Here is a 24,677-nt window from a genome sequence, read left to right on the forward strand (position 1 = left end):
CTCCTTCATCAGTTCTACAGATACAGTACCACTCACACCTCACCAAGGACAGCCCTTTCATACACCTGCCCCCTTCTTTCCTCTCATCATACTCCCAGAATATTTTACCAGCTGCATGCCACCTCAATTATCAGGGGAACTCAGGATTTAGCTATTTTAGGAGCTTCTTGATCTAGCTATCTTGTTCAGCATCTAAATGATGACAGCAAAATGTGGAACAGAATGATCAACAAAAGCAATACAGAGAGAGGGAAGGACCAATAATCTGCTTCAACACATTACGGTTCCGGGATCAAATATCCACAAGATGGTTTCAATAGTAACGAAGCGCACCTCAACTACTATAAGTACACCATATATATAAACAGGTCTGTCTGCTCAAGAACCTTGTGAACAAATTGCAAATGGGGGTCTTTCTCAACGGATTCACAGTGAAAAATCTCAGGTTTAGTTTTGATAAGAGGGAACGGGTCTGAATTCACCAGTAGTGTGCCTGTGTGTACCAGAAGTTTCCTAAGAGAAGACACTAACTAAGCATCTATATTTCCTCCAGAACACTGAAATAGTAGTAAGATGCAGCCTTACAACTATATGGAGAAAATATCTCTACTGTTCTCAAACTTTCAAAACTTAGTCAAATGATTTAGGTTCAATGTGTTACTTCTTCAGAGGTATAAGCATTGTTTAACAATATCTGCCATTTTATTTAATAAAATTATTAGAGGCTTAAAAGGCCATTTCAAAATAAAACATCCTGCTAGCAGATACAACAAAGCAGCTGATTATATCTCTTAGATCCTCAAACATGGCAATAATTTTGTAGCACATAAAAAATAAGAAAATTCTAGATTCATTAATAAATGCAGTTAAATAGAAGCCTAATTTCAAAAATGAAGAGACCCAAGCAGCCAGTTCTGTACCCAGTTTCTATAATTACTCTAGATTTGCACATTTTATCCAACCCACAACTACCATTCTAAAGAAATTTAATCCCTTCTACCTCGTTTAAATTTGCTTTTGCACTCAATAAAGGCTGCAAGATTTGTACTCAATTTCTGAAGAGCAATTCATCACTTCTTAGAATCTCTAGCAAGGCACAGACATTTCAAGGACAGGAACTACAGTACACAAGCAAAGAGAAGGCATTTCTGTATCTTTAAATGTGATGTGCGTCTCTAAAGCCTCTAACTGCGGGGGAAAAAATACTTTGATAACTTGCATTAGTCGCTGTTTTTGTTTTTTTTTTTTTTGGAGTTCCCATGTATAGGAGCCTAGTTTTTTTCTTCTGTATCCGGGAATAAAACAAATTGCTTATCTATCCTCATTTCCAGAAGGAGGTAAAGAAGTTAATAGCAGCCTTCAAGTTTTTTTGGAGCTGTAACTGATGATGAATGTCCTATACAATATAAGCACTGTGCAGTGTCTTGGCACAGATCATATCTCTCATAATCACTAACTGTTCAGACAACAGTAAATACATGCTTCATCTTTTCATTCAAGTGATTTGACATTCTTTGTCCAGAAGAATCAACTCCTAGGCAGGTATCTTGGAATCTGAGCACAGACTTTGTCCTCTCAGACATCATAGGCAAAACTGAAATACACTCCAAAAATGAAACTGAAAACTACATATAGAAAAGCATGGTGGCAATCTGATAAAGAAACTGTTTTGAAAAGCTCTCCCACTGCTACATTCTAGTCAATTGAACAAATATTTTCTCAGCACTAGAACCATTGTCTCAAAAGTAGCAATTCCTTATCTAAAATGTTAGAAATTTGCTCAGCTTACACCACCTGACCTTTTACTCCCTGCTTAAGAAATGAAGAGTCCTGACAAGAACCCGAATTGCTTTTTGTTATCAGTATAAAATGAATGACTGCAAATATCTAAGGACTGAAGTCTAAATCCCTCCTCATTTTTGCACTACACACAGAATGAAAAATATCCATGGATGAGTAGTAAGAATTGAATTAAAGTCTAAAATAATGCAAGGGATAAATTTTGGGTGTGATTCCAAATGATATCTTTTTTAATATTAGGTACTCAACAACCAGCATTTGCCATTCTAGAAGTCTTCTGGGTAATGTTGCAAGTAAAAATGCCTAAGGCATACAAGGTACTATTGAGTCTGTTGTGCTTCCACAAGGGGATGAAAACAGCTAATTGCACTGCTACTGCTCAATTTAATGCTGAGGACAAAACTAATTTAAGTCTTGTGTTAACTGGAGCTGGAATCAGTGCATGAGTTGAAAGTTCTCTCGATTCCAAGCCTATCACAACCATAACATGTGCCATTAAAAATGGCATTCCAATTCTTTTTAGTTAATATACTGCTGAAAATATTATTTCTAAGACAACTCATTGCTGTTGATGGTCGTATCAAATATATATCTAGTCAACACCTCTGGTACTCTTTTTTCTTCTGCTCATAGAGGTGCTTTATAGAGTAAATTTTTTTCTATTATTTAGGAAGAAATGCACTGCCAGTTTTTCATTAAAAGCAAACAAAAGTAATTATCCAATATTTAAGAGATTTAAAGCTCTTCAAAAGAACAAAAAAAAAGCATTTAAAAAAGTTTTAGTAAACAAAGTATGTTTTAGTGGTAGAAAAAAAGTACCAACATAAGACAACTGCAATCACCTATCTTAGAAACAATGTATCAATGGCTGCCCATTTTCCCTTCTATGAATCCTGACTCATTCTAGTCATTTCACAGAACATACAGAGGATCTGAGGTCATCTGTGCAAAGCCTGAAATTTGGACTCCCTGCTGACCCCACCAAAAGAAATTTCAGTGTTAACTTGTATGTCCATATAGATCTGATTAAAATTGAAAGGACTCATAGTAACTGGATAAAATTTGATCAAAAATCACTTTTCACCATGGGGCTTTGACAACATTGTGAAGGGAAGAGAGTAATGAACATGTTTTTTAAAAACTTAGCTGGAGCCATGGTTAATTGCCATCTTCTTATTTACTTTCAGATAAGATGTTTTTCTAAAATATCTTTTCAAATGCTGTTCATCTTTAAAATAAACAGACTGTACTGGAAGTAGTATTAGAAAGAGCAAAAAATCCCATTAATGTCATTTTTATCCCTTTAAACTCTATTATTACCTATTAATGCAATCAGTAGGATGATGAGTATTGAAAGGCACAAATACCATGGTGGTTGTTTTTAAATGTCTGATCACATTTAGGCAGTGACTCTCTCCAAAGGAGCTTGGTTCACTGTAATTAGAAGTTTCCTATGCTGTAGTTTACAGTTATGTACAGATGTAAAATGTCAAGCAGCTCCTAGGGATAACAGCAAATATTTTGAGAAAAAAATTGATACATTTACTTCCTTAATTTAGTTCTCAAGTTAATTATGTATTCAACTATTTATTTGATGCAGATTGTAATAGAATTATTCTTCATTTGAAGAACTGAGTTTTAACCTCTGCAAGATGGAAAACAACTCCTCCCACACCCCCCTTCCCAACATAAAGCTTCTGGTCAGAAACACTGAGGCATGAAATTGGAATAAAATTGTTGTGTCCACAGACACGGTGCATGGTTAAACACAGGAAATTCTATTGATTACATATTTTTATTTGATTTTTGACACAAATATCTATTTTACTGTGCTTATTATTGTTTTTTTTATTCTATAAAATCTCTTATACGGGTTAACAATGAATTGTTAAGGACAGTACTAGTGAATCCACCATGCAAGAATTCCATCTTTATCTGTTTTTTTGTTCTTGTTTCATTTTCTTACACACATATAAAAGCTTTGTTAATTTTCTTAACCTTTCATTACTCTAAAGCAATACTCTGACATCAATATCCAAACTGAGCCTACCATAACATTACTTCTTTTACAAAGAGAATGATAACAACAATCGTCAGTAACACTTCCTATTAGACATATTTTTCTCCTGAAGTTCAACAATAATCTGCAGCTAACAACTGAAGAAAAACATCAGTTTTCAATGAATGATTCCTAGTAACTGATAGTCACTGCTGACAAGAGTTAGCTTCAAGATTAAGGTTGCAAATCTTCATCTGTTAGTACCACCCTGATGTATGTACTGATAGATTTTACTCTGCTGCACAAGTAACAAAATATGTTAAAATGGGAAACTAACTAAAAGCATATACATATGGAAAAAGTGCATACCAGAGCTGCCATGGCCCAGCCAGTTTTGTTGTAGATGAATTCTAAATTATTTCTTCGTAGATACAACAATCCACCAACAAGAGATACCAGAAGAGCCAGAGCAATTGTACCAGAATAGTTTGGAGGCCTGAACACTCTAATCTGAAAAAGATAAATGCAAACATGCAGATCACAAATAAATTAATAACACAGAGAATACCTTATTACAGACAAACAATGAGCATCTGAAGTCTGGTATTAACAAAGATTAATCACTGAATGTATCCACGAATAAGAAGAAAAAATACTAGCTTCAGTAATAAGAGAACAGTTTTTAAGCACTAATGATTTGGTACTAATCTGAAAACTTAAATACACAATATTTCCATTCTTAACTCTTAAGAAAATTAAACTAACACATATAAAAATATATGTGTATGTATATTGTAATAATTATAATTTTAAGCAAATATGCATGTTGTGTCTGAATTAGGAGCAGCTGCTTTGGATTTATTTTCTATGTTTTATTGCAAACACATACTACTTATTAAGAACTAATTATCACAATATCACCACTTTGTCTAGAAAAGACCACATATAATTTACACAGAAGAACAATCTTCAAACTGCAGCTACAATGAATACTACTTTTTTCTTTTTATATATATATATTTTTTTTAAATGCTGTGAAGATTCCACGTTCAAGGAAAAAACAGGTATTAAGGAGAGATGACATTTATCATCTGCCTGTCTCGAACTACCAAGGTACATACATTTGGCTCCAACTTTTAAAATTGTTGACTTACATGAACATCTGTTCTGTCAGCTATCCATTTCGCTAGCTGTTCAGCCGCAAATCCGATTCTCTGCAGGTCAAATGTGTCAGCTCTCTTAGGTTTACCTTTTGGAGGAAAATGCATGAAAGTCGGAGCAGAGTTCATATTAAGCTATAAAACCAGGAAAAATAGCAAAAAAGTTAGTAACTTCACACCTAAAAATGTTTATTTCTTATGTACCAGACAACATAAGCATAACTAGTGTGAAAAACAGTATTTCCGTTCCCAAGTAATTAGTTGTTTTTTTTGTGTTTTTTTTTTTTTTGGGGGGGGGGGGGGGACTTGTTTGTTTTTAGTACATCTTTATGCACAGTCCTGTAAAAAGAGTGTAAAAAGAATGGCATTTCTTGCCATTTTCTTCTGGTAGAGCCGTTAGGATGTTTCACAGTTCAGAGTATGTACCTGCAAGCTTTTCTGAGTATGAGTATCTTATGCTTTATAGTTCCCACGCACTATAAGAGCTTCTCTGTAATTAGTAAAACAGAGACCTCATCCCCTTCCTTGTAATTAGTAAAATAGAGACCTCATCTCCCTCCAATCAATTAAAGAATATTAGGTTGAAATTCAAAGGAAAACATGTTTAAAAGAGATTGACATTGTTTCTCTTCCCTAGCTGTCACCAATCCAAAGTTATCTAGACTAAACTACTCATCTACACCTCCACTGGCTTGATGACAGACAACCCTACAATGATTAGTCTTGTTTGAATTCCAAATGGCTTACATAACCTTACGTAACTGCCTTAGGTAACATAACTTTCTCTATGCATCACACAAATGTTTATTCACATGTTGACGTCACTGGAACCACTCTCTGTGTATCAATTTTGGACATTTGTTTAAATAAAAAGCAATAGATTTCAGATCTCTTATAATTAAAATAAATAAAAGCCAGTGTATGCATGCTTCACCATATTCTGCAGCTATACTTTCTACAAAGGGAAAAAAAAGTAATCAAATAAGATAAACAAATAGATTTATATTTGCTACTTTATGTTCACATTTTTACTTCAGCTTTGCTAGGTGACACAGGATATTATAGTTTTACTATATAACATTCCTCCACAGTAAGTCCATCTCAGAGCAAAAACACCAAAACACTTGATAAAAATATTAAAGTTAGATAAAATGATGCAATGCGAAGATCTGTGAATAAAAAATGAAGAGTAATCTTGTTTGTTTCATTCCTGCAAAATGACTTCTATCACATTACCAAAACATTACCTAATCAAGTACAGAACTGATTCTATCATTAGAAATTACCTGCTATTTAAATATTTTTCATCTAAGTAAAAAACATCCCACTTCCTTAGTGAACTAATATCTAAATAAAAATATCCTTAGAAAGGATAAGAGAGCTGTTGTGAAATAGTTTAACACAATACTATACACAACGCTACAGTAGTACTGCTTTGCATACATATGCACAAGGTCAGAATTATTCCAAAATTCATGTTAAAAGTCATTGGTAATTAGTGTCCCTTGTGCTTAACACTGAATTTCTCAGAAGCAGCTGTAAAACTTACACATTTTATCTAATTTGGCATAACTTTTATGTGACTTCAAATACACATAATCTGAAATAAACTCTAGCTGTTCTCTTCTACATAAGGAAGAAGTTGGACCAGACTATTCTGATATGCACTGGTGACTTAAGGCAAGATTAAACAGTATATTTTGTATTATTGTAGCTATATGTATATGATAATGTAAAATTATATTTTTAAAGGTTATTTCAAAATTAATAAAGCAAAATGTAAACCATTGACAAACATACTTAACAGAACATATTCCAAAATGTCTACTGGAAGCAAAAATATTAGGAAATACAGTAATTAAACTTTCAAAAATATTAAATTTTTGAAAATTAAATATTAGAGATTTTCCCTGAAAACTTTATTCAAAATAGAGAGCTTCAAAACTTGGTACTCTTCTTAATCTCCACTTTTAGCCTCATTCAACAGATAAATATCAAACAGAATATCAGTGCAGAAATTAGCAACATTTTCCAGGAATGTGTTTTTTCTTGACTACTCAATTTAAAAGGGAACTTCAAACTACTCTCCAGGAACCGATTCCTTACTCTTCACAGTCAATACAGAAAACCAAAAGTCTATTTTATTTTGCCTGAAGTCAAAGAGTTCTAAATTTGAAGAATATTTTCTCATATAAAGTGAATGGAAAGTCTTAAAATACTTTTTTGCCCTAAAGGAAATTTTTAAATACAAATGTTCTTTGTATTACATTTAACCCCAGAACACATTAACAATGGGCTGATTAAATTTTGCGTATGTATCAGTTAATTTATATAATAAACATATAAATACTATGAACCACGCTTGGAAAATAACAAAAGTAGCTACTTGCATAAGTAGCCCTTGTTAAAGTCACAGAAATTCCAGCATCCGTTATTTGTAACTAGAATGAATTTTCACAGGAAGCGCATACAGAGGCATGTATCTAAGGAAATAATTGTTTTCTAGTATCCATTCATTAGTAAATAATGTTAAGAATGTTTTACAATATGCAGCATTTACCTGTTGAAAAACATCCGCCCCTTCATCATAATCCACTATTGTGAAAAACAGCTTGTTTGAAAAAGCAGACGAATAGCGCCAGGAATTAGCCAGAACTTGATATTCTTCATTAGCTTGCCTAAAAGAAACAAGCATACATCCATGTGGCATTCACTTGCAAAAGAGAGACTCTGTCCAGCTGCAGCAGTTAAATTAATTATTCTTGCAATATCACTCTCAACGTCCACATTATCAATTTTAAAAGAAGTCTCGGCACATAATGCATCTGTGTTTCATACTTGCCTTCACTACAATTACAAAGTTTTAAGTCAAACTAAAAGCAGAAACATTTCATATGTTAATCTTTTTCACATTTAAAAGCCTCAGAAAACACAAAAGCCTTAGGAGTGGCCTTAGTGGCAAGCATCACCGAAATCTGCAAGCATGTCTATGCATGGAGACACTTACATGGTCCTCAAGTACAATACCAGGATTTACTTGAGGAAGAGGATATGGGAATAATGAAACCAGTGGAAAAATTACGCAGAAATGTGACTGCAGTATTATTTCAAAAATACCAAATGCATAGAAAAAACTCTGGAAAAAAAATAATCTATCCCTATTCACTATGCCAAAAAAACTGCTAAACACTGGGGAAGCAATTAAACTGACAGGAGGTTTGTAAGTAACAGAAAAATGCTCAAGATTATTTCTATAAAACATGTTTTGGAAGTGATAAAGGATAGTTTTCCACAATGTAACAGCGTTACATAATGCTTTCCATCATCATTACAAAGTCATTTTTATTACTACTTGTATTTGTAAGAAAGGCTCCTATTGGCTTTTCTCACAGCTCTGTATTTAAGGTTGTTTCTGTTTTAGTTTGATTGCTTCATTAGTTTTAAACCTGGTCATGTCTGCACTGAGAAGAAAATAAAAGAAACACTGGGAATCCTTATCCACAGGGAAGAACCATAAAACAACAGGCAGAAACATAAAAAGAATTATTCCACAGGATAAATCCATATCAACAAATAATTCAATAAAAAGGAAAGGAAAACAACCTGAAAGGATCCCTGCAATACTTTCATCTTTACATATGCTCCTTCACTAGTTACTTCCATTTTAGTGATTAATCATATTAATTGCGTCTGTTGCAGACCTCAAACCAACACTCCAATATTTGGCAACTTTTATTTGCATATGGTTAGGTGCAAATGCAGTATAAAGGTATCCTGCAGCTTTTCTCAAAATGCTATTCTAATATTTTCCACATGTATGATGGCAAAGAATACCTTTTAATTAAAAACTGTAGCTTCAAGACAGAAACTCTGCACTGAACACAAAAATATCATTTTTTGAGAGTGAAGAGGAAGAACACTATAGGTGTTGTAAAAAACTACCTTTCACTCCCATTTCTTCTTAACTGAGAACAGCCTTAGGCACGATATATATTACACACAACTCCAGTGGAATTCTCTTGTATTTTGGAATAAATTTTTGTTGTATAAAATGTATCATGAAAAAAATCTCCAACCCTTAAAAAATAAATCTTACAAAACACAACTCAACTTTCACACTTACTGATTGAATACAACTTGCAACTTAAAACAATTATTCAACAGGTTAAATTTGCAATTACAATAATGGATCATGTACTGGATTGGTTGCTTCTAGAACCACATATCAACATTAAGCAGACTAACATGTTCACTGTCATCCTGAAGAGGGCAGTCAGACAACATCAAAGGAATGCTGTAAAATCAAGTCGTATCTGTAGGGCATTGTTCCGTTAAACCTGCTATATTAAAGCAGGACCATTTTCATTATAAGAACAAGATAAAAATCACTTCATCTTCATGCTAGCATTCTTCTTAGTCTACTTTTAACTTGAGAAGAAACTATTTCTGGGAAATCTGGATACTCCAATTATGCCTCTACTGTTTGACAACAGCCTCTTGTTCCCCTTGATCACCATGTATTTTTTCATCTTTAAGTTAAACTATTTTGAAAAATACATGATTGGTAAAATACACCTTCAGAAAGTAATATTTTGCAAAAAGTTTTCTTAAATTTTCTGTGAGAGCATACAAATGTTCTATGACAAAGCACTGAAGATAGCAAAGCATTCTGCAGTTCACCCTCATAGCAGCTCTTAGACAGCGTGGAAGGGGGAGACTGCAAGTAGGAGCGGTAAGAATACAGTGTTACGGAATTACTACTGAAGAACATCCTATGATTACTATATTAAATTACAAAAAATACATCCTCTGTATCATTTCCAAGAGATACACTGCTGATGCAACAAATTGCATTAATAATTTTTGAAGTGTTTGTTATTCCTTTTTAAATGCAATATTAGTGTAAGCCCTTGAATGTAAAAAATTCAACCTCCAATTAACACGTTAATATCAACTCCGTCACCATTTATCTACTTGTCTACCCCAACCATTAGTTAATAACAACTCTATCATTTGTTTACATTAAGTAACATCAATTGTATAAAATTATTATAATAGTATGAAATTATTCTAGTATGAAATCATTATCATTATAAGTGTGAAACACTTCACACATTCATTGTATGAAATTATTATCATTATAAATTACATAAAATACTCTACAGACATACAGCAAGACCACACTTGGGATGAACTCATCAGAATAATGTTAGCTCTGTTAAGTTTGACCAGATTTTTCTTAGGGAAGATTTAAATGATATTGCTGCTAGTCACCTCTTAATTTTATAATAATGGGTAGCAACTTAGAAACTCGCAATGCCAGCAGTAATACTACCAAGCTTTTAGAAAATAGTTAACAGATCAAAATGATTTTTTTCTACTAGGTTTTCCTGGAATATTCAACACACTGAAAAGAAAGATGCTAAGCAAATGCTCTACAAAATTTCTTACATTACTAAGTACATTACTAAGTACATTACTTTACATTATTAAGTATTGTTGTATTACACTCATTAGATATTAGAAGTTTTATTTACGAAGATTCATTATGTAGGTGTCTATGGCAGATAATGGCATTTGTATAGTTTGAGTTATATTAAATTTGATTAATTTTACTCAATTAGCCCAGCGTTATAATATGGAAAGCAGAAGGGGAATGTTCTTGAAGGAATAAAATAGAGTGTGGAATTATTTGCCAAAGAAAGCAGTAGAAACATTATTTTTTGGCACACCATGGACTGTAAAAAACATTAAAGAATGTACAATTGCCAAAGAATGGACTAGCAAGTGACCTACAAGTTCTTACCCATCTGCTTAAGTAAACTGTGATCAATACAGTAATTTAACTCCAAAGCAACTCTTGTATATTATTTGGAATTGCTTCCACTAAAAGAAGAGAGGAAGTTGCTAAAAACATACTTTAACTACTGCTACTTAGTATAAAGATAACAAATTCAGAATATTTATTTGCTTCTATGTTTTTATTTACAGTGACTCAGTTTCATGAAAGAACTTTCCACTATGTCCAGAATATTCCCCACACAGCACAACATGATACAGTATGAATAGTAGTTAAAAACTGCGCTATGACATCTAAATATTAGTAACAACAGAAAGCTAGTCTAAATCCATGCTGTTCTATACACAGCATTCCAATAGGTCCAATATTCTGCAGATAAAAGGATATGCCAAGATCATATTTTATAGAATCTGAGAAGTGGAAACCAAAAACAACAACTAGACTAAGGATTCTCTCTCAAAAATGAGTAGTATCCTGGAAAACAGGACTCACCCATACTTCTAGTGATAGAACAAGAGGAAATGGTTTTAAATTAAAAGAAGGGAGATTTAGATTAGATACTAAGAGTTTAGATATTACTCAGAAGATGGTAAGGCACTGGAACAGGTTGCCCAGTAAACTGTGGATGCTCTATCTCTGGAGGCATTCAAGGTTAGGTTAGACGAGGTTCTGGGCAGCCTAATCTAATGGGTGGCAATCCTGCCCACAGCAGGGGGTTGGAAGTAGATGATCTTTAATGTCCCTTCCAATCCAAGCTATTCTATGATTCTATAAAGACTAGAAAAACAAATGTACATAGAGCTTTCAGTGACTCCTTCCATGCCCCCTGTTCCTTTTCTGAACGAGAGTTCAAAAGATAATTCTCTCTCAGGACAGCTAAGACACATAGCAATGATTTTCTCACTATTTCTTTTTTTGCTCTTGATCAACCAGCAGAACACTGAGAGGCAGATGGAGAGATCCTGTCTTTTTCTTTTTAGTAACATCTTCTTGACCAACATTTATTTTATTTATTTTTTAGTTTTTAGTTTTAACTGCTGATCTGTTTGGTTGGCTACTTGAAAACAGTACTCTGATATTTTCTAGAGCAGTGAGACTAATAGATTTCCTTTCTTTTCTACATTAAAAAAAAAAAAAACCAACCTCTTAGATGTCTCTCACTGATAGGATAAATGATAATAAAAATATCTGGCCTCTGTTCTTTTGTATACTTTGCCATTTCTTTCTGTACACTGTAAGTCAACAGCAGAAGACAGCTAAATTTAAGAATCCTTTATAAAGCACACATTAAATTAAACTCAGCACCTAATGACACGCAAAATACACACTGAATTATAGCTTACCTATTACAATTCTGAAACAAATGCAAAAAAAAAAAAAAAATGGACTTGGAGATCATTCAGAAAGCAGCAGGCTTTCTGAAGTAGCTACAAGCTTCCCCTAAAAGAGACAAATAATCATTTCTTATATAATTGAGCCTAGTCACTCAAAATGCAACAAGTCTTTAAAAAGGATGTTCCACACCTGCAAAACATCGATTATACAGTTTTATAAATTACTTAAAAACACATGTATATACTTCTACACTCACACACCTTTTTTATAGATACATATGCAACTTCATCTAATGGGAGTAAACACTGCACCTTTCAGTTCAATGCAACTTCCAAAGTTTTTAAAAACACAATAGTCTGGTCAATGCAAAAAGAAAAAAAAATCACTGGCTACACGAGCTTCTCTCCATTACTGGTCATTTCAGGCTCCTCCTTCCTAAGCACAACCACCAGAAAACTGGCAAATCTTTCATTCAGATGATCACCAGATCACTCTGTCTCAAAGATGACAAACTTGCTGTTTGTTACCTTTTCAGAAATGCCTGCAAGTTAATCTCTTTTGGACACAGAATAAATCAATACTGCAGACTTATAATTCTGACATAATAATAAATTATAATTTTAAATAATTTTAAATAAATAATAATTTTAAATGTATATATTTAAAATATTTTAAAAGAGACAAATGAAAAAATTATAAGCAAATCAAGAAAAATTTCATAAAGAGAAAGCATTAAATGCAACAATATGATGTGTATCAGGTACAAAGAAGCCAAGCACTGCTTGAATATTTAAGCTTCATAAAATTGACAAGCTAAGAAAGAATCATTCAATATATATATTTTTTCCATTTGACCCTTCCTTAAGCTGATGCATCACATCATGTACTTATTTCCTGCAGGAATGAAAAATGCTTCTCATTCCACTAGTACTAAAGATCTAAGTACTAAGATGTTAAGTAACTTTTGCTACAGAACAGGTATAAAATAGGCATTATGTTTGGATTTTAATGAAGAAGATCAGCTACTTTGACTGAAAGGTTTATTTTTACACACAAGTTTCATCCAAACATTAGAAGTCCAAAGGATTCTTTTGTATGCAGCACTTTAGGTTTGTATTGTTTCCGCATGCTTTCACACACCTGTAACTGTTATGGGACTGATGAGACAATGTCTTCTCCTCTGCACATGGAAAAGTAACTTTTATTTTCTGAGACGAAAAGGGTAATTTCCCCACATTCAGGTTCTTAATATACAGGTTAACAAAAAGTTTTAAGATTTGGTTAAGATCATTCAAAGAAGTTCCATTCAAACTTTGGAACATCTCTGGTGTTTAAAGGGAAGGAAAAGCATCTTCCTTAATACCTTCTAGACAATGACCAAACTACATTACTTCAGAATGGACAGACAGTAATCCTTAGCCTAGTAGAGAACATGATCACCAAACTGATTTTACATTCACTCTCAAAGTGTGCCGAAGGTGATGCTAAGTTTTGTGCAGAAAGAAGTTACCTCCATCACAGTCACACAGTAGCACACTCATACAAAGCACTTGCAAGGTAAGTCATACAGATTTTACTCTAAACCTGGGCTCATTCTGACTTCATTCATTTGGCTATATTTAGAAATTTTAATCAGGTATATGAAGGTATACCTGGGTATAGGTTATTTTAATACAGTAGGATACACAACCTCTTATGGTTTCAGATATGCAGATCTGCAATGGCCTGCTCTGACAATCAGCTTCCATTCATCTTCTCCAAAACAGGAGCACGTCATCCACCACTGCTCCCCTACTTGTTATTAATCTTATTTTTCTTTTTGCATAATGCTGTATTATTCATGTTTAGCTTTTGAGGTAGCTTCAAGCAGCAGCAGTACAGTACATTTCCTTTCAAAAATATCATTCTTTAGAAACTGGACACTTACATGAGATACTGAAACGTCAAATCTAGCCAAAGAGAAAAGACACTACTCCCCCGCACCCCCTTTTTTTTTTTTTTTTAGAAAAGGTAATTAAGTGGTGTGTAATTTTTAGGGAGAAAATGCACTAATTCTTGGGACAGTTATTCAAAGATTACAGGTGTTATATTCTCAATACAACACTGGTTTTTTTGTATGCAGTTGTTTCAAAAATATTATGAAGAGGAAGAGTTAACTTAAATCTTGGACAGAAGCATCTTCACAGAACACTACAGCTTTACTTAAAAATCTATTTTTCCTTTAGGCAAACTGGCTACTGAATAACTAACAATAAAATAACGCATGCGTTTCAGTTCTATATGTCTTATCAGTGTTCCTGCACATTAATTAGCCACTGATTTGAAAATGTCGATTTTCCTGATAATGGTTTTATGTGCACTATGATCAACCTCATTAAATTCCTTTTTTTCCACATGAAAGAGAGGATCTCAGCTTCACAATTATTTAAATAGTCCCAACTGAAAGCAGTGATGTTGATTTTTTCTCCTATGCTTAGAGATTTTTTGTTGCTTATGTATATAAATGCCTAGACTGGTATATTACAGGATAAAGATTATGAGCAAAATTAACTTCATTAAACAATATGCAGTTCTAAGCAAAATTAACTTCCTTAATAACAGCAATATTTACGCTGTTTTCACATCTTGCAAAAAAACTGTACATTACACAGGGAATGAATTTGCTACTACCATTATGATGATAAACAGACTGATCCCTTTTAAAACTTAACTCCTGTACTTTTATCTACCTGTTAAGAAAATAAGTAGCAATTGAAAATATGATAAACTTTCAACACCCATTTCATCTCCTAAAGCTGAACTCTGGCAACACAAAGAACAAACAATAGCCACCATGCATAGGAAGTGGAAAATAATATTCCTTTGACTTAGGAATGTTGGACAGCTTCAGTACCTACACTTTCTCCTTGAGAGTTCAGAGTTCATGGTGAACTTATAGGAATGCAATCAACACCAATTTAAAAAAAAATTCTAAGACAAAGCTTAAGAAAAATTATATGGAACTATAGGTTTACATCTTACAACCCCACTCAAGTTGAAGTTTCTATTTTAAGAATTGCATTCTATCACCTAACAAAAGCAACAAGCTACTTACCACATTTATCAACTTTGAATATTGTTTACAGTGCACCTGCTTAAAACCAAGAAATGCTTCTTTCCTATAAAGCTTATCTATTTTACAGTTCTATGCAGCATTTTGCTGAATATTTAGATATTGTCCAGAACACCCAGCAAAATAAACCCACCTATTATTAGACTCAGTAATTTCCAATGCGTGTTTTGGCTGAAGAAGGTTTTATTAGCTCAGTTTCTGATTTAGTAAGGTAATTAAATACATGACTACCTTTCAGTTCTTTGGCCCCAGTCCCACATCTATCATTAATTATTTTTGGATTAACTCTGTTGAACTAGAAATTTGCAGAAAAAGATCTTGTATTAGAAGAATACTAGTAGTACTTCAATATATATTCTGAAAGGAAGTACCAGCACATATCAAAAGTGCAGTATCAGACAATATTCCTCAGAATGTATGTCCTCATGGGAAAAATATGTTTACATTTTAAGAACTGTTCAAACCTGTGAAATCACAGACTCGCATCTGTACCAGAGCCCTGAATATCATTTAACAGAAGGAATTAGTGGGATGTCATGTTATTAAATATTAATGATTATTCACTTTATCAAAAACATCTTTGGAGAGACCAAAGCATGAAGCAATTTCTTAAATGTGTGTTGTTATTTTTTTCTGCAGTATACATTTTGTTCAACTGTAATAAAAAAAACACTGAGTAAACTTCTGAAAATTTTCATATAGATTAAAAAGAAGTTGAAAAAGATGCTGCAAAAAACACATGAGGCTGTTAAACAGTAAACATCCACCCCAAGCAAAGAACAACCCTACACATACTGAACAATGATTAAAACATTCACTTGAAAACTGAGGTGAGAAAGATGGAAAAAAATCAGTAAGGTATAAATTACCTGCAAACAGAGCACTGCCGCTGTGGCTGGAGAGCAGTGAACATCACTATCACGGAGTAGTTACGAGGTGGAGCCTTCACAAATCTTCGAAATTTGTCTCCATTCATGCGGATGACTGAGCGCCTTGAGCTCCACTCCATTAGCTGTTCCACCTTCTCAGCCAGAAGATTCTGTAATTGAGGACAGAGAAGAGGAATGTTTAAGTTTAAACTTGAAGCACTCTGTGACTACATTCTAGTTTTGCATTCCCTGAGCACCTACTGACTTAAGCTGGAAGTTAGGAGGCAACTCTATAGCATAGTTTATCCTTGCATGTAGACCAGTAGATCACAAGCCTCTTAAAACAACTGTTTGTTCTTTTAAGAGAAATGATACATAAAATGAAATCAGACATACAGCTTGTTATTTAGACAAACGAGTAAAGCAAGTAGGACTAAATGTAGGACACCAGTATGGCAGTTAAATTCCATGTAGCTTCGGAAAATGAAACATTATAGCAGGTACTGTATTCAGTAAAAATCAAATTAGAGGAAGATAATATTATAATGAAAGATAAATCTGCTATGGAAAGAAAAAATAGATGAGAAAACTGGATAATATGACTTACAGAGAAGCTGAGTGCTACAGGAGGGTTGGAAGGACAGAAAGATAAACAGAAATGGAAACAAGGTGAAGGGGCAGCAAGCAAGAGAGAAACTGAGGTCAGAAAATTGGAAAATGAGAGACCTATGACAAAGCAAGCATGAGTTGGCAGTAGGAAGACAAACTAATGAGGAGCTGGAAAAAAGAGAATGTGATGACAGGTATAACAAAGATGAACGCAAATACTGCGCAAGAACTGTCCAAGGAGATGAGGTTAATAAATAGGTTGTTAAATAAATAAATGGTAAAATCAGTATAAAAATCAGTAAGGCTATTTTGATCACCAATATACATACAAGGGCTGCTCCAAAATTAACACCTCCTATTATGTTGGCCCATGATGTCAGAGGCAGACATTAGTGGTATAGCATAAGAGATTGAACATTATAATCAATATTCTATTACATTTTGTTGCCATGCAATTGATGGCAACAGAGAAGCAGTTTGACAAAATGGCATCTGACATGGAAGTGCATATGAAGTAAAGGTATGCCACTGAATTCCTCCATGCAAAAAAACAAAACAAAACAAAAAAACACCAATTAACATTTATCAATGCTTGATGAATGTGTATGGAGACCAAACAGCGGATGTGAGCACAGTGAGATGTTTCAGCAGTGGTAACAATGACATGAAAGACAAGTAAAACTCCAGATGGCCATGCAGATTTTTACAAGCTCTGCATGAAGTCTCTCGTTTATCATTTGTGAAAACTCATAGTTAATGGTGGTAACTATGCTGAAAAATAATGTTCTGTAGCTGAAAATTTGCTCTATCAAACATTGCTATTGTGCTCTTTGTCCGTTGTCTGTTTCTACGGAAATAAAAAGGTGGCATTACTTCCAGAATGACCTATGTATATGAGTGAAAGATTGAAGTAGTAGGGTTACCAGAAAATTACACCACCCTTCTTATTATCTTACTATCTAATACTTATCCTAAGCATTAGAAAAGATGGCTCTTGCACAGCTCTTTAAAAGACACAAACAGTAATCAGAAGTTTCAAGTTTAAAAGAAGATCTGATCAGCATAAGTCATAAATAGTTTTGAAACAGTTTTTGTCCCTACTAAGCCTAAAAATAATCCTTTGAAATTTCATTGACATTCACTTATTTTGGTTGATATCTATAACTATCAACCTGAATGGGAGATTACAACTGTGTATCAGGAGAATACCAATGAAAGAATTAATTCTAGAACTTTTCTTCTGCTAAAAGACTTACTAGTTTTTTGGTAGTTTAACTTCAAAAAGTTATTATGAGACGTATTTTAAAAAGAAATCAAAACAAACAAACCCAACAGGAAACAGGCTTTTTCTCAATGTACCAGATAAAAAAAAAAAACTACCAAACAAACTAACCTAGTAAATTTACCACACTAGGCAGCCAAGCTAGTACTTCAGGAATATGAAGCTATCAGGTACCATTTTACTACTTGCTTCCTTGGATTCTGAACAATATACTTATTCCAAATATAAAACTATCATTTAATAGATGGTGGATAACTGCATACATCATAAAACTTCTTCTATAGACCATATTACCAAATCTTAGGTCATTGACTGCACTTTATTATCCTACCATGTTTAAAAGCCACTTCTATTCCAGAAAGTCTACTCTTGCAGAATTATTAATAGGAAAGATCTTCTAGAGTAGCTCTAAACTTCACAATCGAATCTGTGGAATGTACTACATTTTAAGGCCTTCTGGTTTATAACATTGTGGAAATGATTGAAAGTCTGATACTGTTCTGTCATTTACAAGATCTTTGCACAACGAATGCTGCTCATCTCATTCAATAATAAAAGAAATACATCTAGTGTTAAATGAGCTTCTGCTGTAGTGATGCATTTTACTTTGAAGTTGAGTATCAATTTTCAAGAAATATGGCAGATTTCAGCATTACAACTGTTTTAAATTAGTATCAAAAAGGTACCCACTTCTTAGTGTGCTCTGAAAATGAGCAGTCTATTCAAAGAAACAAATGTATGTTTTAAATGCTGAAGGTGGCAGGCTGGATTTAGAGATTTCACAATCGAGAATGTACCTCAGATATTTTTCTAAGAAAATTGAGTTTTTAAAATAAACTTGTATAAAAATAAGAGAAAATAGTTGTCGAACAAAAGTATGACTGAGTTGTATCTCCAGAAATAAAAAAAAAAAAAAAAAAAAAAAAAAATTCTGCATAAAATAACAATTGAAAAGAGAAAGAAAAAAAAACTTGATAGGAAAAAAGCTCTATTGATACACAGGAAGGCACTGTCAGAAAATGAAATGAAGGTGATCTATCTAAAATTATTCTTGCACAGAAAATAAAGATATCCTTCAGCATAATTCTGTCCCCAGTTACCATTAAACCACACAAGTTCAAAAACTGTCAACCAAGTGAATCACCCTGAGGTTTCTGAACTTCTGCAGATGTGTTAACTCACCTCTTTGCACCTGGCAAACTTTTCTGTTTGCCAGAATCCTTCACATCCCCAGATAAAAGAACATGATTAAATCCAATTCACTCATGAATCTAATGAGATTCAAAAAGGCCTCATGCAAAGTGTTGCACTTGGGTTGGAGTATAAGTGTACAGACTGGGAGAAAAATTCATTGAGAGCAGCCCTATCTTGGGGGTCTTGACAGATGAGAAGCTGGACACAAGCCAGGAGTGCACACTTGTACTCCTGAAGGCCAACAGTATCCTGGGCTGCATCAAAAGAGGGTTGGCCAGCAGAGAGAGGGAGGTGATTGTATGCTTCTGCTCTGCCCTTGTGAGGCCCCAGCTGGAGAACTGCATCCAGGCCCCCAGCACAAGAAATATGCAGACCTGTTGAAGCAGGTCCAGAAGATGGCCACAAAGATTATCAGAAGGCTGGAGCACCTCTTCAATGAAGAAAGGCTAAAGGAGCTGGTCTTGTCCAGCTTGGAGAAGGGTCTGAGATCTCACTGTGGCCTTCTAATACTTGAGAGGAGCTTATAAACAGGAGGGAGTTCAATATTTCACACAGGTTGATAGGACTGATAGGATGAGGAAGAATGGCTTTAAACCAAAACAGAGGAGATTTAGATTAGTTATTAAGAAGAATGTTTTTACTTGGAGAGTGGTGAGGCACAGGCTTCTCAGAGCAGCTGTGGATGCACAATCCCTGGAGATGCTCAAGGCCAGATTGGATGGGGCCATGGGCAGCCTATCTGCTGACTAACAGCCCTACCTATGGCAGGGGACTGGAACTGTGTCATCTTTAAGGTCCCTAAGACTCTATAATTCTCTAGACAAAACTCATCTAGTGATGACTGAGATATAGGAACAATTGTTACTTATTACTGAGAAAACCACAGACAGTAACTCATTTTTGCTCCTTTCTGTTCCATACAAATAAAGACCATGTGCTTGCTTAAGCTTATCTATTTGCAGAGTTGCTATAAATATTTACCAGTTAATTTACCAGCTTTATGCTGATGATTCAATTGGACTATTTCAGTTGAAAAAACTGGGGAAAACAAACAAACAAAAACCACATAAATCTGAGGAAAGGAAATTTCTGCTTTAAGCAGAAACAACTTGGAATTTTGTTCCTGCAAACAGCTACACAGCGTTTTTAAATCAATGGATTTAAAGGCAGCTCTGTATCATTTATCTATTTTCATTAGCTTATACCCCCTCTGCACAGAAATAGAATATGTAAGACATGTAGAAACAACATAAATGCTAAGTGTAAAACCAAAATAATATTGCCTCCATTCTTACACTCTTTTGAAATGAATGCAAATATAAAGCACAACATTTTTTCAAAACTAAATAACTCTTAAAAACATAATTGAGAAAAATCAAAATACAGAAACTTTCTGAAGCAACGTCACTTTTTTTTATTTAAGACAGGGATTTTTCAATGAAGAGATCACCTATGAAAATAATTTTTGTTGCTTCAGTAGAGGCAGAGTAATTAATGTTTTGGCCTTAATCCTATTAGCCAGGAGAACAGTCTCTACTGAAATTAGATTCTTGGAAGAGCAATTCTACATAATTCTGCTTTTGTCCCTATGGCTAACAAAGGAATTTTCCATGTTTCCATGTTGTCTGTATCACTGAAGCAAGAACAAAACCACAGTGTACAGTTACCGTTCCTTTGTTTTAAATCTCAGTTTCCACTGATGTGATGAAACACCAGTGCTACCTATCAGAACTGAAGGCAAGCTGTAGCAAGTTATAAAAAAGAAGATGCTGGCAGGCTTGGCTTCTGGCAGCTGCAGCTGATTAGAAGCCTCCAACAATTCCCTGCTGGGGACTGCTTCCCAGCAATGTCTGTATCTCTTTCTTGCTTCTTAAATCAGCAGAGTCTGGCATCTACAAGCCTTCTTTTTAGTACTCTGTGACTAGAAGATTAGCAACTCTAAACAAAGCTTTACTCACTCATTCTCCATAAAAACAATGTCTATAAGACAAAGGATAAACAACAATAACCACAACCTAATATTTAAAGATGTTTACCCTCACTTGACTGTTAATCTTCCTTGGCTAAAGCTTGTAAATTTCTCTAGACTCAGATAAAATCATTCATGGCTGCGGGAAAATAAATAACTGAATAATCAGATTTTCTAAGTGCTTTACATTGCATAAAATTTATTTTGAGTTCTTTCATCTTTAAATCTCCTTTGATTTACCTTGTCTTCAGTTAGAACATCACTGCATAGGTAATTTAAAAAGTGAAGTCCCAAAAATCCTACTCAATGCTTCAGTTTCTTAATTAGCCCAAATTAACCTCCTTTCATTTGGAAAGTACTGGCCTCCTTCAACTTTCAGAAGAGGTTTTAGCTTTGGAGTGCTCCTTCACTACTATTAGTCTTGTGAACATGGAAAACCTTAACTCTGGAAAGTTCAGGTCATGGTCTGTAAAACATGGAAAGTTAGGGTCATGGTCTGTAAAAGAAGATACCACTAGCATTAAGAAAAAGTCCTCAAAAATAATACTAAGAATTAGACAAGGCCTCAATCAACTATCACTAGTAAGGCAGAGACATCATTTAATAGCAAGCCATTTTATCTTTCCTGATGAAAAGTTCAAATTCAGTTGAGTAGCTCTAATTTCACAGTTTGAAGTATAAAAAAGCAAAAGTAGTGAATTTATAATTAAAAGTTATGTCCTGTACCAAAAGTAGTTTAAATGTTAACTACAGTTTTAAAGGACTCATAAATGTCTCTTAACCTGACATCTACCTTAAATTTCAACCTGTTGTAACATTTTTTACACTATTATTCTTAATGTAACAAGAAAAACTAGCTGTATTTATAAATACATTTCAGTTGTACATTGTATGAATAGTTAACTTCTCTAAAAACTTCTGATAAACAATCACAGACACGTAATTATTGGGTCCAATATGCTAATGGCAGAAAGACAGTGGAATTAACAGTACAAAGTGTCACTGCTTATTTAAAGTCATTCATTTCTCTGCTGTGGTTCACCTCATGCCTGCATATCTTGAACATACCCCAAATAGTTCATATAATTCACAAACCTTAACCAAAAAATACTTATATAATTAATTTTATGCAATTGTTTTATGCACTTTATTTCCATTTTTACATGAAAAAGTAAAATGAATACTTCTAAGACAAGAACTTTTCTGAAAAGAGATAAAAGTATTACTTCTATTTACAAAAAAAGCCATAATCCAAACATAATAATGAGAACCCATGTAAGCTGGCACACTACAACTACTCAATATTATGCTCCACTGACTTGAAGTTGATATATTTGTGGTGGTTTAGATAGGATTTGCTTCTTCAAGTCAGACAACTGATTTTCAGCATTAGGCAAAATAGCCTAGATTTTGTGAGAATAAATGTAGTATGTCCTTTTAAGATCTGAGTAAATAAATCACTAGAGAAGTATAAGTACTGATGTTTTTAATTTTAGGCTACAAGACCCATTTCTAGCAATTAAAGAAAAAACCTTTTTAATTTCCTATTACATTTAGCTATCATCTGATAATTCTACAAGAAGTTACATTAAGACACTTTTTTTTTTTCCCTCAGTCAAAAATGCAGGCTAGAAAGTAACCTACATAACTGTTTTCATAGATTTATTTGACCTAGTGGAATTCCATAAATTTCTAGGAAGTACAACCCAAATTTGATAGTTTCCAAAAACACAGGAAATTAATTCTTTTTTTTTTTTTTTTAATTTCATCATGTTCATAATTTTATTTTTCATGGATATAAATACTTATATTGTTCATCTAAAATAAATTTAGCAGTATTAATTATAGAGTATGGTTCTAGTATTGTGAACAAGCACATATCCTTGTTGTGCTGCATTAAACTCTGCATTCATCTCTTTCTGAGTATACAGACCTACATAAGATGCCTTGTACAACACAGCAATAGACTTTTGTCCCCTACTTTTTAATTCATGGTTGTTGTCATTGTTTTCCACAGTAAAAAGGTCATTAAAGACTCAATGAGAAATATCAGAAGGATGACTTACGAATTTGAGAGATGATACTAAAACAAAAGCATTTGCTAAACCTCATAGTATATCTTGTTTAGGTCACCTTTATACTTAAAGGATATTACACTTCGGACAGCACAATATAAGACAACCACAATTCTGAGACTAAATGCTGTACAGGAAGGCTTAACAAGTTCCATTCATTCTCACTGGAAAAGATTTAAAGGTGACCTAGCAAAAAATATTACAAAGTTTCTTGACTGTAGGACAGGGGTAAAAAAAAAAACCCTGCAAAACATTAAAATTATGCAAAAAGTTAGAAACTAATTTAGATCTGCACCGATAGTTCAATTCACCTTACAAATGACTGTTTCATTCAGTATTTAGAACTCTTCAGATTCCTGGTAACTTGATATGGCTGATCTTTGTAGATAGGTAATCTTATGATTTTTAAACAGATGTTTTAGGTTAGTTCTCTGCACAACTGTAATTTCACAATATAAAACCTTTTAGTCCACAAACAAACCTCGCAGCTGTGGATCATCGAACACACGTTAACATTCATTAGTCTGTCATTTTCAAATATTTGTGAATTGTAGTCTGCTTAGCTAAGACAGCCTTTTACATTAATTTCTGCTAGTATTTCCAATAGTTTCAGGAATTCCTCCAAACATCCTCCAAGATCTTTCATCAAGTTCAATTTGCTGCAGAATTCTCCTCACAGTACTCATTAACCTAGCTGGTTATAATTCTCCAGTAGAGAATTATGAAGTAATTACTGGAAGTCATTTAATAACTATTACATAATTTGTGTACCTCTCTCTTGCTACAAAGAATGTCAATTTCTACACTCTCCTAACATTGTGGGGGTTTTTTTGTTTCTTTTGTGTTTTTTTGTTTGTTTGTTGTTTGTTTGTTTTTTTTCAAGAAAAATGAAGTAACTTTTGATCCTCCTCTTTTCCCTTCACATCTTCAGCTTCTGGATAACCTGCATGCAGCCTTAATAAACTATCCTCATTATTGAAAGGAATGGCATGTGAGTACTAAAAGCAAAATCTGCCAAATCTTGTACAAAAACAAGGCAGAAGCCATTTCTATTTCTTCTCCCCCCACTCCCCCACCTGCCAATGTTTATTTTTCTATTTTTTAAGGCTAACATCCTTGGAGTCTTTGAAAAAAACCACTGCAGTCTCTTTTAAGACTGTTTTAACAGCTATTCTCAAGCACTGTTTCTAAAAATAAACTGACCATTTCTTCAAACAGTAATACATAGCCAAATGCTTCCCCATCAATTTTATTATGAATTCTCATATTTTATTGTATCTCTTTAAAATAGGAAAACTACTAATAAAATACATTGTTACAGAGCAAGCCATTAGAACCTGGTAATCCAGGATCTGTTTGTTCACATGTTCAAAAACAGTTCATGACAGAGAATGTATCTCATGTACTTTATAAACAAGAAGAAAAGACACTCTTGAAGAAAGCAGTAAGATCCTTAAAAAAAAGTCCTTTTCA

General features: G+C 33.7%; 1 protein-coding gene across 3 annotated transcripts in view; it reads right to left on the reverse strand.

Annotated features, from left to right (window-relative positions):
* Positions 1-24,677, reverse strand: part of TUSC3 (tumor suppressor candidate 3) — a gene marked incomplete at both ends in the record, with an annotated part of 101,573 nt that overhangs the window by 46,463 nt on the left and 30,433 nt on the right. For all 3 annotated transcript variants that reach the window (XM_079534959.1, XM_079534957.1, XM_079534958.1), the window contains 4 exons: positions 4,169-4,309; positions 4,954-5,094; positions 7,520-7,637; positions 16,076-16,245. In XM_079534959.1, coding sequence (XP_079391085.1) covers positions 4,169-4,309; positions 4,954-5,094; positions 7,520-7,637; positions 16,076-16,215 — 540 coding nt within the window. The remainder of the gene's footprint in view (positions 1-4,168; positions 4,310-4,953; positions 5,095-7,519; positions 7,638-16,075; positions 16,246-24,677) is intronic.

The sequence above is a fragment of the Tetrao urogallus genome (assembly GCF_951394365.1).
Source record: "Tetrao urogallus genome assembly, chromosome: 4".
Taxonomy (NCBI): domain Eukaryota; kingdom Metazoa; phylum Chordata; class Aves; order Galliformes; family Phasianidae; genus Tetrao; species Tetrao urogallus.